General features: G+C 49.4%; 1 protein-coding gene across 3 annotated transcripts; it reads right to left on the bottom strand.

The window, feature by feature from the left end:
* Positions 1 to 435: 435 nt before the first annotated feature.
* Positions 436 to 14784, bottom strand: LOC115617289 (C-factor-like). Of its 3 annotated transcripts, XM_030507590.1 has the most exons (8): positions 14306 to 14784; positions 12717 to 12815; positions 4153 to 4395; positions 3249 to 3300; positions 2779 to 2966; positions 2237 to 2392; positions 1294 to 1404; positions 436 to 1084 (listed from the first exon to the last, which is right to left on the bottom strand). In XM_030507590.1, the coding sequence occupies exons 3-8, from the start codon at positions 4162 to 4164 to the stop codon at positions 971 to 973; spliced, it is 633 nt and encodes a 210-aa protein (XP_030363450.1). In that variant the 5' UTR covers positions 4165 to 4395; positions 12717 to 12815; positions 14306 to 14784; the 3' UTR covers positions 436 to 970. The 3 variants fall into 3 exon arrangements, with proteins under 3 accessions (XP_030363450.1, XP_030363449.1, XP_030363448.1); XM_030507589.1 differs by lacking the exons at positions 4153 to 4395; positions 12717 to 12815; positions 14306 to 14784 and adding an exon at positions 12312 to 12701; XM_030507588.1 differs by lacking the exons at positions 4153 to 4395; positions 12717 to 12815; positions 14306 to 14784 and adding an exon at positions 10905 to 11285.
* Between the last annotated feature and the right edge of the window lie 751 nt (positions 14785 to 15535).

Raw genomic sequence — 15535 nt, forward strand, 5'->3', positions numbered from 1 at the left:
ACCCACTGCCTTGGCACAGCATGAAAGTGCCTAATCAGCTGGCAGGGGGGAGTGATGCTGAAGCCAATCCCAGACTTCAAAGAAGTTTTTGCTTTTATACCTTACTCTCAGCCAGAACACAGAGTGCTTTTTCACCAGCTGCTTTTGGGATTTTAGACTAGAACAAGGGTCTGCCTCAGCTTCAAGTACATCCCACCATGTTAAATGCATCTAGCCCCAAGGGTTGCCAGCCAGCAGGGGTTAGAGTTTCTTCCTGCAATGCGCAAGTACATTTCTCTGGTCAGGGAAGAGAAACCTATATACAGGCAAGTTAACTAAAGTGGTTCAGTAAACAGACTATTTGTTTAAACAGGACTTTATTGAAGACACTTTAGAAGTTTATGTACAAAACAACATTCCCACCCCCATATCAGGATGTTAGTCACCCACTGGGAACAAAGCAAGTGCCTGGTGTGTGCTGTCAATCTGGGGACACGCAGAGGTTGCTGAGGAATTTATAGAAGTACCAAATTCATGTAGTTTAGAGCTGGGCGATTTCAGCCTTGGCTCAGTTAGGACTGAAGGAAACCAAAGAACCTTTTCCAGGGACATGTCTCCAGCAGACTGTATGTCCTGAAATCTGACAGCTTACACTGGCCTTACTCTGAGGTCAAGGTCATTTACTTCTGCAAAGAGTTTGGTTTTGGAAGTGATGAGGAACCAGCCCCTGGATCTAACTTGCTTTATCTTCGATCTATTTTAGATGGTTCCATCACTAAGAGCACAGTAGTATTTGCAGGAAGCATTAGAACAGAGCAGTAGCAATACCAAGTAGAAGAGTCAGCCACCTCACTTCCCAAATACACCTAGAAAGAGGCTGGTATCAAACTGGCTATTTCAGCTAGTGTATAAGAAAACCCTAGAGACACAGACAATAGTGGCACAGTTAAACAGTGGCTGATGTGCTGTTTCTGCAGTGGACTGTGCGCTTCTACCACGGTAGCGTTTCCCCTTGCCAGTCCAGGAAGGAACCATTCTCCTTTTCACCAAGGCGGTCCAGAACAGAGAGGATACCAGGGATAGCCTCTTGCACCTGCATGGGAGCCTACAGCAAATCAAGCTTAGATTGTTACAGTGAATATCTTACAGAAGAAAATCAAAGGCATTTAAGGAGTTACTAGAATCAAGGGGGATGTATTTTCATGCGTTACATGTGCCTCTGCAGCACATGGAAGTGTATACTGAGCAGAGGGATCTTGCTCAAGGGTTGGGACAACAAGGGAGTCATGCTGTCACATTTCAGATGTCACTTACCATGTTTCCACCCATGTCTGTCTGAAGCCAGCCTGGATGCAAAGAAATGCAGAGAATTCCATCCGATTTCAAGTCTGCAGCAAGACACCTGGTGATCATGTTCAGTGCAGTCTACAGGAGCAGAAACCATTGATCAGTGTGCTAGTTTTACAAGCCTTGAGCAAGTCCTTAAGCCAAGCTAATTGTCACCTCCCTTCCACCATCCTGCCAAAGGAAGGGGCAGTAACAGTACCACAGTAATTTATCTAGACTTGGTGGGGCTCCATTCTCAGAGATGCCTTTTAAGAGGAGCACTGTGAAAGCTCTGTTGCCATAAGCTTACTGCCCAAAGATGAAACTGAGTTATGATGGAAGATAAAGTACCATGTGAAACTCCTAAGGAGCTGTGGAGAAAATAATATTGACATAAGGACTCTGTTTTTCTGCAGTAATCACTACACAAACATTCCGGTTTTTACTTCTGAACAGGGAAAACAAGCATACTAACAGCTTATGAGGAGGTGGTGTAGGAGAAACTGTATGTCTGATCTTGGCTATTTGTACAAACTCAGTCCCTGGATGTGACAAAACTCCAAACTCCACCTCTCCTTAACAAGCATTGCCAGGTAGAGGTCAGCACACCTTTTGTTGAGTTCCGTGCCTGCTATCTTGCTTGGACTGGAGAGCAACACAGCTAATAGGACACACACCTGATGGCATCAGTTCTTCCCTGAATGCCAAGTCCCTCTGAAATGGATCTGTATCAGAGTCATGATGGAGCATTTGGAGCCTGTTCTTCAGAAGCTGGCATGTTTGCTCCAGATGTATGGTTTTCACAGGTCACATTTCCACCCACATAAAGAACAAAGAACAGTTCCTGTGTCATCCCGTCCAGGAGGTGCTGCACACCTCACCTCATCGTCCTAAGCTCAGCGTGTTCACCCAGTGAGCACAGCCCACAAACCTTTGCTATCCTGTAGGGGTAGACCTTGAGGAACATCTCATTTGCCTGGACGAGTTGCATGGAGGCAGCAAGAGAGGACATATTGATAATAGCAGCTCTGTGGCAGCCCATTCCTGTGCTCAGCTGGGCTGCCTTCCTCAGAAGGGGTAGAAACGCCTGTGGAAACAAGAGTTTGTTTAACTTGGTCAGCTTGCTCTTGGCCAAGGCGAGCCGAACTAGCAGGTTCTGCTCTATGAAGAATGGTGATGGCTCCCCACATAAGCTGACCATAGGAAACCTGTCTATAACAGCCAGCTGTAGGTAGCAGGGACCTTCAGTCTCTTCTGATCACCTCCTAACCCGACCAACCCACTGAAGTGACCTCATATCAGGTGGATTTAAATGAAAAGATCCTTAATAAAAAGGATCCCTTGCTGCTCTCTAGGCACACAGTTTGATATCAGAACTGAGTCTGTGCAGTCCCAGGGTGACAAATACTTTGTTTACAAGGGGAAAAGTCTCTTATAGTACCATAGATTAAGCACGTTCCTCACAATTCTTACCTTGGTGACCATCAGCTGGGCAACCGTATTGGTTTCATAAATGGTGAGCATTGTCTCTGCTGTGACTTCTTCCAAGGAAGCAAGCACATTGATGCCAGCGTTGTTAATGAGGCAGTTCAGGCCTTTGTCGCCCACAATCTCCTCCACTTCCTTGACTACTTTCTTGATGCTGTTTTCACAGACCACATCTGCACAGAGGAGCCGAGAACAGCCACAGTGTGCGGTTCAAATGCTGTTTGTTGCTATACAACACGTACTAAACCAAAGCCAAGGCATTAGGCAACACACCGAGATGACAATGCACAGAGGACTTCACATAGATTATGCTTCCCCAGTGTTACTGGAGATGAGGGTGATGGTTTTTAGCTGCTGGAGGTCATGTACAGCAACTGATCATACAAGAGACCAGTTCCTTAAGATGCACTCACCTGATTTAGTTGACTATAAGTCTGTATAAGCCATTTACTCACCCAGTTGGAGGAGCTTGATATTGCTGTACTGCTTGCTGAGCTGCTGGAGTTCCTAGAAAGAAGAAATCTTTTGGGTTATCTTTTGTATATCCATGGCTATTACATAAACTAGATTGAAATCTGCACCTCCAGATTGAAACTGCCATTTATTTTCAGAATAAATGGACTAAAGGCACTGGTTCTACTTTGTTTCCAACCTGCTGAGCAGCTTTCCTGAGAGCAAGATCAACTGCCTCAAGAAACTGGACTCTTCATACTCAAGACAGCAGCACACTGGATTAGAGAGGTCTCAGTGTGGAGAGCTCAAGGTGTGCTTGCAGGGTAACCAAAGGTCTTTGGTCAAGCAGCTACCAGTGCCAGTTCTACAGCAGACCCAGAGCCCAGGCTGCATTCCAGGACAGTAATTCCTCACTTCTTTAAGAAAAGCATAAGTCTCCTGAAGCTCAGCTCGTGCTAGACATCAGTTCGGGGCTACAGGAATGCTTAAGAAAAGCCATTTGGAATTAGTGTTACTAAATTAGTGGAATTTAGTAAAGTTTCCTAGCAGTTTTCCCATGGAAATTCTGTTTTCCTGCACTCTCATTACCTTCAATTCTTGTACCTGAAGGTAAAGCACACATGAAATCAGTTACATACACAGCAACTGTCCACAAGAACAATTCTCTCCTTGCCAGATAGCTGTAATTCACTCATCTGCCTACTACCTCTTAGTAGAGGAATGACTGGTGTTCTTGGAGGAAATCAGTGCTATCCTGGTGTTGCTGCTGGACAAAGTGTGTCCAAATTGGATTTATAAGCCCAGCTGGAATACTGAAGTTTCTGTGCCATGTAGCCAAGTGGGAAGTGCAGCCAAATGTAACAGATGGATTACATACTCCCAGCTATGTTTAGGAGACTGAGCAACCTGGCCAAACATTCCAGCTCAAGCAGATCCATTTCTTTAGGAGCCCTTTGGGAATAGGGGTCAGGAGGGCTGGTTTTGAAAGAGTACTTCTTTGCCACTTGGAGACACTTAGGGACTCGGTGTCCTCTGTCAAGCTGTAATGCATTACATCTTTTATCTCAGTTCATACTCTGCAGGATTCTCTCCAGGTTTGTTTAGAGAATTTGTTCTCCCACTGAGGACAATCTACAACTGCAGTTAAGGCTATTAAGGGGAGGGGAAAGGAAGGGGAACGAGTCAGAAGCACAAAACCAGAAGACATTCCTTCCCTTGGATAGGGCTTAATGGGAGAGTTTTCAACAGATGAAAGGCTCAGAACACACTGTCTTGTTTATTGATAGTCAGGCATGAAATAGTTCTGCCATGTCAAGGCCTGCAATAATTATGTGCCTCTGGACTGGACTTCAGGTTGACAGCATCACTTACTCGATAAGAAACTCCAGAAGTGCTCTGGCTTCTCAAAGTTTGTTCGTTTATTTATAGTCAGATTGCTTTACTCTCTGACAGAAACAAGCTACTAACTTCTGCTAAAAGGCCAGAGATGTTTTGTGTAGTGACAGCAACTGAGCGGCTTCTGAAGTGAGAAAGCAATATGTTCAATTACCAACTCCAAACACTGTAGGATTAAGCATTCTCCAGAACATAACCAGCATGAAATTACAATTGCTGGATGCAAATCAGCTTTAAAATTCAATGATTTTTCCATTCAGTTAATTACTTAGTTAACAAGTGACTCCCACTTCAGTGGTTTAAGTTTCTCAGAAACAGCTTCCAGGCATCAAACTAACTTAGCTTTGGTCTTCGAGAACATTATGCTGCCTTATATTTTGATGGAAACAGAAGATGAATATCCAGTTAGGAAACCTAAACACTGCAGAAAAGCCTCTTCTTTTCCCTGCTGTGCCTAGAAGGAACATGCAGAGAGGAGCACTGAGACACATTGCACTGCCATGAATGCAGCATGTCTGAATACAGCTGTTTCAAGCCGCAGCCACGTGTGCTGCTTCTCCTCTTCCCCCACCCCAGGTAGTTCTGATCAAAGACATCAAAAGCCTCCTGTGTCCAGAGAGCTCTGAAAATATTACTGCAACGCAATGCAGCCCATAATGACAACACATAGAGAAGAATAAGGGAGCTCATTGGCACTGCTGTCTGAGGTGCAGCTTGTGTTTTAATGTCAGTTTATGCAGTTTCATTTAAAGACAGTAAGTACAGCTGACATATCCCAGGCTGAGTCGTTTTTAGTTGGAGAACTGTGATAACCAATCTGAAATCAAGCAAGGCAAAACCAACAACCCCCCTAATGCTGTGTTTAGCATCTTTAGCTCTACAAGTGCTCTGCACCTGAATAGTGACCCCTGAGAATCCATTCTTAGGGATTCCAAGAAAACATTAAACTCTGATTAGCATCTCTTGTTTCCTGCTTGCTGATCCTAATTACGATTAACAAACAGCCAGCCTGCTCCACTTTTAAACAAGGCTTTCCCAGATACAGCTCCATCAGTACACAGGGTATTTATTGCTGGATTTCAAGCAGGAATGTTGTCTTTGTCATTTAGCAAGATTTACTTTGTCTTCTTTCTGAAAGCATTATTCACTTCGGTTACAACTCTTGGAAAGGACCTGGCCATATGAGGCCAGTTGGAAGCAATCAAGCCAAACTAACAGAGCCTATAAGCAGCTTTGTCAGACAGAGGGCACTTGGGTATCCTTCACATCATCCTGCTTGGACAAAGTCAAAGATGTATCATATTTGCTCATGTCTCTCTCAGACAGGCTATTCAGTGTCACGGTGTACAGCCAACTCACTGTTTGGCTGTGTAATAGCTTACACCGAGCTGCCGCAGGCTGCCCCAAATCCACAGCCCTTTCTGACTCCAGAAGCGCCAGACCTTAATGCTGTAGGAAGTGCAAAACACTTCCAGAATAAAGCAACAAAGCAACACTGCAATAACCCAGAATTAGAAGTGCCTCAGGAATGCCCCCTTTGCCTGATACAGCACATTGATCTCGCTAGAGCGCTGCTCCAGAGATTGCTCTTCCCAACAGCAGCCACATGGCTTAAATATGTGGGAAAGAAAAGACACAAACAAAACCTGAGAGTGTGCAGGAGCACTTCAGTGAGAGCTCTGTGGCTGACAAGGGAACAGACACAGCGCTGTTGGTAACACTATCTCCTACTTCAGAGGAAGGGAAACAGCACATTCAGCCCTGGAAGCTTTCCAGAGCCCAGCAGAGGACTCTGCAGCAGCGAGGAACTGAGCGCTTGCTTGTTCACCTGGGAACACACTTGGGCTTGCGGGGAGAGCAGGAGGAACAAGAGATGCTCCTGTCCTGAGGTCCCACGTTCAGCTCTCAGCACAGCCAAGCTGAGTACACAAAGCACTGCGAACAGATTGACACTGTGGCCTTTTGGATCCCTTCAGCTACCTGACTTCCCCCGAAAGCCATCTCTTCCTTTTATACCTCAGCAAGTCAGAGTGTATCAGGTGCAGTCTGAGACTTTAGGTCAGAGGGTTTTTTCCCACTTATGGGGAAGCAGGATGGGGGAAAAAGAACAAGAAAGAAAAGCAGCATGGGGGGAGAATACAGATGGGTCCATGAGCCATCTGCCTAATAATAACCGTGCTGTGGTTTTGTCCATCTGGAGTGCAAAGACAGGACATCAGGATTATTTTGCAAGAGATTTGTAGCTGCTTCCTCTCTCTTGGAGCGGCCCAAAGGCAGCTCAGAATCAAAGAGTGGCTGGAGGAGCCTCGTATGGTACTTTTCAAGGAGGGGCATCGGTTATCTAGATGCGCCCGCAGGCCTGCTGCATGTTATCGTGTGATCTGAAAGCCATTTGTTAAGCAAATGTTCTGGGGAGGCCACCTAGGAGCTATTCAGCACAAGAAGTCAAGTTTTTGCAACTCCTGCCAGCACACTCACATGCAAGAGCCTGCAGCTGCTCAGCATTAGCCAGGGTTAGCAAGTTACAGGAGTGCTGCTTTCCGTAGTAAGCAGGGGAAAGCAGAGTCCAGCATCTCTTCCTGAAGTCACGTCCTCAGGGGCTCTTGTCTGTCCGCTGTTTGGAGGACTCTGAAGTATGCCGTTATCTGTGTAACAGCTACACCCTGAGATTCTTTGGATAACTCTCAGCTACCAGGGAATTACTGCTATCGTCCCCTCAATGGGCACTGGGTTTGCCAGTGGCTAAGTATATCTAATCACTTTCCCTCTAAAAACTGGAATTCTGCTTGTAAAAGGCTTTTCATTTCAGTTCTGCCCATCCTTTTCCCCCTCCCTGCGTTCTGCAATAGGAAAATGCTGTTGTACCAAACCAGGTGAGAGCAGAATTTCAGAGAACTGTCCCAAGTTGTTGTGCTCCAAGTTCATCCTCAAATCCAGGAGAAATAAGAGGGCATTCATATTAAGCAGGATTTTATATATGGTCACTTCCCACAAAGAAAAATGGGAGGAAACCAAACTAAACTGCTTGAATCATTGTCAAGAGACAAAAGCAGCACTGACAGCTCAGGTGTGCAGAGAAAGAACAAGTCCCTCAACTTTACAGCCCAGTCTGCATGGTCAACAAACAGGTCTTAAATGGGCAAAGCCCATTTCATGTGCACCAAGACATATCTGCAGTGCCTTGGAGGGCAGGAACCTGAACTCTGGGGGTTCAAGGTTTGATTGGGAAGTCAGTGAAGGGAAAGAAGAAAGAAGATGGCTGAACCTTTGCCTTTCCTTTACCATCCCACAGTCAGCATTGCCAGATGGGATCCAAGCTCTGAGACAGTGGTTGCATATGGTGCTAAGACTCCCGTGGCTAGAGGCTCAAGCACGCCTGTGCTTGCCCTCTGCCAGCTAGAAGGACTAGCAGCATGGTGGAAACACCTCAGAAGGTGGAATTCATGTGCCAACGTTGTGCGTTGCAGATGGGACAGATAACACCAGCGAGACAACCACAGCACCTCCAGTAAAGATCTCCCTTCCTTGCGGAGCTTCCAAACCCATCTGTTAGAAATATGCTTTCAGCTGGCTGCAGAGGTTTCTATTGATGTACTGCCAAAGCGCAGCACATGGCCTAGAGGTCCTTACAAAGAACAAAAACCCACCCTGATCCACCAAGGACAAGTCTCATCCCCCCCAAAAAACACCCCTTTTGGGATGCACCCCATGTGGCCTGCAGAATCGCCACTGGGGTTACTGGAATGCGGCTCTTGGCCAGCTTCCTGCCTGCAGGAGACACGGCTGCCAGAGTCTTTCCAGGTTTCTCCTGCTGCTAGCGAGGGGTGACCCAGCCTCTTCCCAAGCACACTGAGCTGTTTGAAGGTTATTTCAGCTTCTTGTGCAGGTTTGCCAGCCTTTTTGCTCAAGGTTTTTAAGCACTGGCAATGAAACCCCTCACAACATTGCGTGAAGCCCATGCAGTGTTTCCTAGGAAGCTCTTTAGATTAAATACCAGACAGAAGTTCTTCCCTGTGAGGGTGCTGAGGCGCTGGCACAGGGTGCCCAGAGAAGCTGTGGCTGCCCCATCCCTGGCAGTGTTCAAGGCCAGGTTGGACACAGGGGCTTGGAGCAACCTGCTCTAGTGGAAGGTGTCCCTGCCCGTGGCAGGGGTTGGAGCTGGATGAGCTTTAAGGTCCCTTCCAACCCAACCCAGTCTAGGATCCTATGAACTATTTTGCTTCTCTATGTCATTGGTCCATGTCCATTACAATGAGAAATCACTGCCGAACACAAGGGCCAGTTGGTGGAAAAGAACCTCCCTCTGCACTAAAGCAGCTTCAGAACAAACAACTGAGCAGGGAGATTTCTATCTCACAACAGGTCAGATGTCTCTGCTGGTTTCCTGCAGCACGACTGCTCCGTGCTGTTGTGCAATCACTAATAGGAAATACATCTGGGACAAATGCCAGCTCTTGTAACAGGAGTTAGAAGTGACCAGGATGGTGGTGAATACCTGTCCAGGGGCTCATGTAGCACAGAAGGGGGGCTGAGGGGGGCTGCCGGAGCCAGCAGCTCTGTGCGCCAGCTCTCTGTCTTGCTGGGCTGTTTCTCAGCAAGTCCATTCAGAAACATCCTAAATGTGCCTTTGTGCTGCAGAGAGATTTCTCCCTTCAGCTCTGTAAGCACCTGCAGAGCAGCACAGCGCTGCTGGAGGAGTGGTGGGACCACAGGCATGACCTGCACTATAACCCGTGAAGGAGAGGGGCTTTGGACAAGGGCCTGTAGGGACAGGCCAAGGGGAATGGCTTTAACCTGCCAGAGGGCAGACTGAGATGAGCTCTGAGGCAGAAGCTCTTCCCTGTGAGGGTGCTGAGGCGCTGGCACAGGGTGCCCAGAGAAGCTGTGGCTGCCCCATCCCTGGCAGTGTTCAAGGCCAGGTTGGACACAGGGGCTTGGAGCAACCTGCTCTAGTGGAAGGTGTCCCCGCCCGTGGCAGGGGGTGGAACTGGATGAGCTTTAAGGTCCCTTCCCACCTAAAGCACTCTGTGATGGTGTGATTCTAAGGGGGAGCCTCACACCATCTCTTAACACTTCTGTGCAGCAGTGAACAAAGTTGTCACGTTTTCTCCCTTGCCAGCATGGTGTGATCGGAGCGATCGCACACTGCGATTCTGAAAAGAATAAAACCCACCATAAGGGAGCAGACAGAGAAGCTCTGTTTACATCCCTTCATGCCAGGGAATTCTGCTAAGGCAGCCTCATGCCGTGCTTGAAATAATGCAGAAGCTTTTGGTATCGATTCTCACTTTAATGGCTTTTGGTATCAATTTTCCTCCTGAATTCCTATGGATTTGGGGTCTTTGAGAGAGTCATTGTTGAGAGCTCAGATTCCTACGGCTCTGGAGCACTAGAGCTTTGCTCAGAAAGGAGGAGGGTGATACCTGCGGGTACGGCCGTGCTGCCCTGCACCATCCTGCCTCACCGAGGAGGGTCAGGCTCACACTAGAGATGTAACAGAGCAAACGAGTGGCCACAAAGTGAGCAGACCCATAACCCTCATTGATTTGCCTCCCAAAGGCTCCGGGAGTGCCTCTAATCCGTCTGACACTCGTTTATAACAGCCTAGGGATGGGGCAGGACTCCGAACACGTTACTGCTGTGCTGTAGCAGCAAGAATGAAAGGGGAAGGGGCTGCAAGTGAATCCACCAGCAGTGTGGAACAAAAGCCACTACGCTTTCAGCAGACGGCTCTGGTCCCTGCCCAGCCAAGAAAGACACTAAAAAGGGTGTTTAACTTGTCATTCATTCGGGTGTTCTCACTCGTTGTAAGTCCAGCGAAGAAAGGGGAGAGTCAGACAGGGCACGGCTCCTTCTGGGGCACAGACCCCGCGCAGAAGGGACAATGGAAGCTGTGACGGGTTTTGCTGGGAAGGATTCTGGAGGAGTGGAAGAAGCAGCCCTTGGGGTGCCCGCCCGGGGCCGGGGATTCCTGCTGCCTCCGGGAGCGGGCGGCAGCGTCCCACCAGCTCGGAGGCTCCCACAGCACCGGCTCCATCCATTCATCCCATCCATCCATCCCCGCACTTGCTGCCGGGACCGGCGCTTGGTCCCAGAGATGCTCGACCTGCTCCCCCCCCGCCCAGGGTACCACTGCCTGGCGCGGCCAGGACTTCAGCCCCCGGGCTGCATCCTCCGCTCCAGGGCGGGAGGGCTCCGGTACCTGGTCCCCGCAGGGCGGAGGGGAGGCGGCAGACCCCTCCCGGCGCTCGCACCCCGCTTACCTGCGCCTTCTCGGGGTACCGGCAGGTCGCAAAGACAAAGTCCGGGGAGGGGCTGGCGGCTGCGAGGCCCCGCACCAGCCCCAGCCCGATGCCCCGGCTGCAGCCGGTGATGAGCACGGAGCGGCAGCGCGGCTGGGACATGCTGGCTCGGCTCGGTTCGCTCCGCTCCGCTCCCGGCGCTGCCCCACGCGGTTCTCAACCTGCGCGGCGCGGACCCGGCACCACCGCCCCGGTCCCGCCCCGCCCGGCGCCTCCCACCGCTGCCTCCCGGCCCCGCAGCCCCGACGGGCGGTCAAACGGGGAGAGATCGGTTGGTTCCTCCCTCTCTCGCAAAGGTCGCAACTGAGCCGATCCCTGCGCGGGCGCTGCGGGAGGCTCCGCTCCACAAAGTGCTGTGGGGAAAACTAGAACCCCCCTTGTCACAACAGCACCTCCAGTATCACAGAATCCCAGCCTGGTTTGTGTTGAAGGGACCTTAAAGCTCATTCCAGCTCCAACCCCCTGCCACGGGCAGGGACACCTTCCACTAGAGCAGGTTGCTCCAAGCCCCTGTGTCCAACCTGGCCTTGAACACTGCCAGGGATGGGGCAGCCACAGCTTCTCTGGGCACCCTGTGCCAGCGCCTCAGCACCCTCACAGGGAAGAGCTTCTGCCTCAGAGCTCATCTCAATGTCCCCTCTGGCAGGTTAAAGCCATTCCTCTTGGCCTGTCCCTACAGGCCCTTGTCCAAAGCCCCTCTCCAGGTTTCCTGTAGCCCCTTTAGGCACTGGGAGTTGCTCTAAGGTCTCCCCTTCAGGAGCCTTCTCTTCTCCAGGCTGAACCAGCCCATCTCGCTCAGCCTGGCTCCAGATCAGAGCTGCTCCAGCCCTCGCAGCACCTTCTGCTTTGAGTAGGCTTTGTCTTAGGTCTGCTGAGGAGACACTGAAAACACCATTGCCTTTCCCTGATTTACTCCCATAGAAATATTCTCTCTGTCCTTGGCACTGGAGGAGCTGCATTCAATTTGAAGTCTCATTGCTCCTTACACACTGTTAGTGCAGTCGGGCCAGTCTGTTCCTCCCTTTCTCCCAGCAGTGATGGGCAACGAGCAGTTGCTGCCACTTAGCTCAGCCTTGTGGGTAAAAGGCCGGTTTCACATCCCGAATTAACACATCCAGCCATGCACACGCTGTTCGTGCTCACACACAGAACTCACTGAATGAAACCCAGGGGATCCAGAGCATCCAACCAAGTACATGTCTGATTGTTGCTCTGCCATACGTAGGAATGAACGTGCAGATCCATCACCCTTTGTTTCAAGTGGAGTCACACAATTAGATTCCACTGTTCTCATGGGAAAAGCTCCTCACTGTGCAAAGATGGGATGTGGCAACATGCCAGCAGCAGGGCTGCCCTGTACACTGATACCTGGGCTTTCTCTTCCAAAGCAAGCTCTGTTCCAGCCATCTCTGTCTCACAAACACGAACACTCTCTTCTTTCCCAAGTGGTTTCATCCATTACCTCCCTTCCCCTGCGCACACTGTTCAGTTCAGAGCGGTTCTTTGTGCGTTACCTACCACGTCCTGATGGGGTGGGAGAATTTAAACCAGAAAGAAATCCTTGTCAGGCATAAGACTGCTCAGTCAACCTCTTTGTGCCTGTAATGTATTCAGCCCTCGCTGTCAGCACATCCGAGCGCTGCCAAGCGGAGCTGGAATTCTGGGCATGAGTTAAGCCCGCAGCAGCAGCAGTGCTGGGATTGGCAGCAGACACCCGGCTTCGAGGGACAAACCCTGCAACAATGAGGGAGGACAACAGTCGGACCAACTCACCCAAGACACTGGAGTCACCCGTTTGGCTCTTCAGGTTGTGCCTGGTGCTCTGAGTGCAAACTGGGATTCGGAGTTTCCTCAGAGGGGAAGAAACACAAACTGCAGGAAGAGGCTTTCCTGAGTGAATAAAGCAACCTAAAATCCCTGCTACTGTCTGGATACACAAGATGCAGAACTGACACATATGGGATTTCATGTAATGCTTTAGAAAGCTCCAAGGTTCTCCTAAAAGCTCTTATTCATAGAGTCATAGAATGGGTTGGAAGGGAGCTTAAAGCTCATCCAGCTCCACCCCCTGCCACGGGCAGGGACACCTTCCACTAGAGCAGGTTGCTCCCAGCCCCTGTGTCCAACCTGGCCTTGAACACTGCCAGGGATGGGGCAGCCACAGCTTCTCTGGGCACCCTGTGCCAGCGCCTCAGCACCCTCACAGGGAAGAACAACTTCTGCTTTTATAGACAGGGAAACTGGGACAGGGTCCAGTCATAGAGCCCATGGTCACAGAGCTGGTCACACAGATTCCATCAGGTGAACAAGGCATTTTTCCTGAGTAATACGAGGTAGACATCCAAGTTAAAACACATAGCAAGGCATGTGTGAGAGAAACAGTGCCCAGAGCTGCTTTGCTGTGCTGGGGATGGCAAACACCAACCAGGCCCAGTGTACAGTGGACGAGGATTCTCTTCCACCAGCTGGAGCTGAGCCTGGGCAGCCCCACTCATGTCTTCTCACCATGTCCTTTCCCTTTGCCACAGCTTTGCACCAAGCCCTGCGTACTACAGCTCCTCCAGCCCAACTTGTGCCTAACTCTTGAAGTCAAGGCCAGACTTCAGCAGGCTGTTAACCACACTTGAAGAAGCCAAATTCTTGTGCTGTTTATCTCAACCCGAGTTGAGTTGGATGTACCAGAGGCTGAATTGCTTTGCTTAGTAATTTCTCACCCACATTTCAAGACAATAAAAACAAGGGTTGCTCAGCAACTCTCAGAGGGGAGTTACCCAGCAGGACAATGGAGAGAATACTCCTCTTGGGTGAAGCAATGCCCAGTAATTGCTACTTGGAGTTTCCGTACTAGAGGGAGCTCCCTTGATTCAGCCCCTCTTTGGCTGGGGTCTGTCTCTGCAGAGATGATGCAAAGCTAGTTTTTATCATCTTTTCAGGTCTCTGGCACTTCTTCCATCCAAGAACATCACAGAATATAGTGTTTGCAAAACTATAAATTACTATTAGAGTGATAGGCTGTAGGCAAAACAAGCAGAATAAGGTTCAAACCAGACACTCCCTCTAATGAAATGGTTTTGAATCACCAATCCACAGCGTTCGGGTCAGCAGGATTCAGTCTGAGCAGACTCTGGGAAGCTGGACATGAGAACAGCAGCCTCTGCCATAAGCCAAAGCCATGAGCCCTTCTGGCACGTCAGACCTGGCTCCATCAGAGGTAGCAAGAGACTCCAACCCTTCTTTGGGCACCTGAACCACCAGCTTCCCATCTCTGGCTCACCCAGTGGGGGATCTTTCCCTCTTGGGCATCACCTGCCTGGCATGAGCTGTGCTAGAAGTTGTTCCATATCTGAGGAAGTAATTCTCACCTCAGAAAGGGTGAGCTTTGTTGGCTGACCCTCTGCTGATACAAATGCAGACCTGAAGGTGTGACCTTCCACTGGATTCATAGCTGTGGGGTCCTTTTTTGAGGAAACATTAGCCAGGAAGCCTAGAGGGCTATTTCCCAGAAGGAAGGAAGGACTAGGCTGTGTTATAGCACAGGTAGATGGCTTTATCTGAGCAAAGAGAACCACAGCCTGGTTCTAAGTCAGAGTTTTCAGTAAGCACTGTCCCTTCAAAGCGAGATAACCTCTCTCCAGCCATAAGGAATTACATGTGAACACCAGAGAGATCACAGAGGAGTAACCCAAGAGATGTTCTGATGGGTAAGAGCCACGTTGCAGTGTTCAGAAAACAGGAGTCATAACTCATCTTAAGAGCTGAGACTTGTATATGCATGCACAGACATAAAAACATGGTGCTGTTTAAACTTAATTTAGGTAAACTCAGCTCCAGCCTCATACACTCAGATTGCTGTGGGTTGTAATCTCTGTAACCACCAGAACTAGAGGTTTTTGTCTTCTTAAAGAGAAAACGTAGATTCTCTCACCATTTCTTACCCAGCAGGACACAGGTTGGAAACACTCTCAACATTTTATCATCTGTGATACAGTCACAAATGCTGGTAGCTGGGGGCAGCCAAAGAAAAAAGACTGTCCTCAAGACTATGGATACAGCACAACCATGATGCACAGGCTTCAGCTGGAGGAACTGGTCAGAGGCTGTGGGATCTTCTAGCTATAAGAACTTAAGACTATGTCTGGATTTAAGGACAGGCCTTCACTTGTCCAGCTCCTCCAGCTCAAATGGTATCTAGAAAAGAGCAGTTTTGGTACATGATGAAATGGTATCTGAGCAGGGTCACACATCATTTATCCTACACTCAGCTCCACTTACCAGGAAAACGAGTAGAACTCAAAGAACTAAATGGTTCAGAAAGCAGGTTCTTCACCATAGGCTCACAAGGGCTCCTGTGCAGGATGCTTTCCTATGTCATGGTTAGGGCACAGGCTGCAACACAAAGCACCACAGTCCTGCCAGACCCCAGTGGTTTTCATCACTACCCCCTCAGATGTGCCCAACGTGAAGGAGGCTTTTCTAGCAAGATGCAAGGCAGCCCCTGTTCCTTTCAGCTCTGTAGGAAGCACTGGAAAAAGCAACCAACAATCAGATGTGGAGACAAAAAGCAGGGGTGTAAGAGGGCTCCAAGGATACGT

Source organism: Strigops habroptila, chromosome 16, assembly GCF_004027225.2.
Source record: "Strigops habroptila isolate Jane chromosome 16, bStrHab1.2.pri, whole genome shotgun sequence".
Classification (NCBI taxonomy): Eukaryota; Metazoa; Chordata; class Aves; order Psittaciformes; family Psittacidae; genus Strigops; species Strigops habroptila.

Bases quoted from the DNA above. Each gene is read 5' to 3' on its own strand.
- LOC115617289 (XM_030507588.1), bottom strand. From the start codon at position 11,045: ATGTCCCAGCCGCGCTGCCGCTCCGTGCTCATCACCGGCTGCAGCCGG. The intron at 2,967-3,248 runs GTGAGTAAATGG...TCCTCTGTGCAG, and splicing joins TATCAAGCTCCTCCAACTGG to ATGTGGTCTGTGAAAACAGC. The intron at 1,405-2,236 runs GTTTGTGGGCTG...CTGCTCCTGTAG, and splicing joins ACCCCTACAGGATAGCAAAG to ACTGCACTGAACATGATCAC.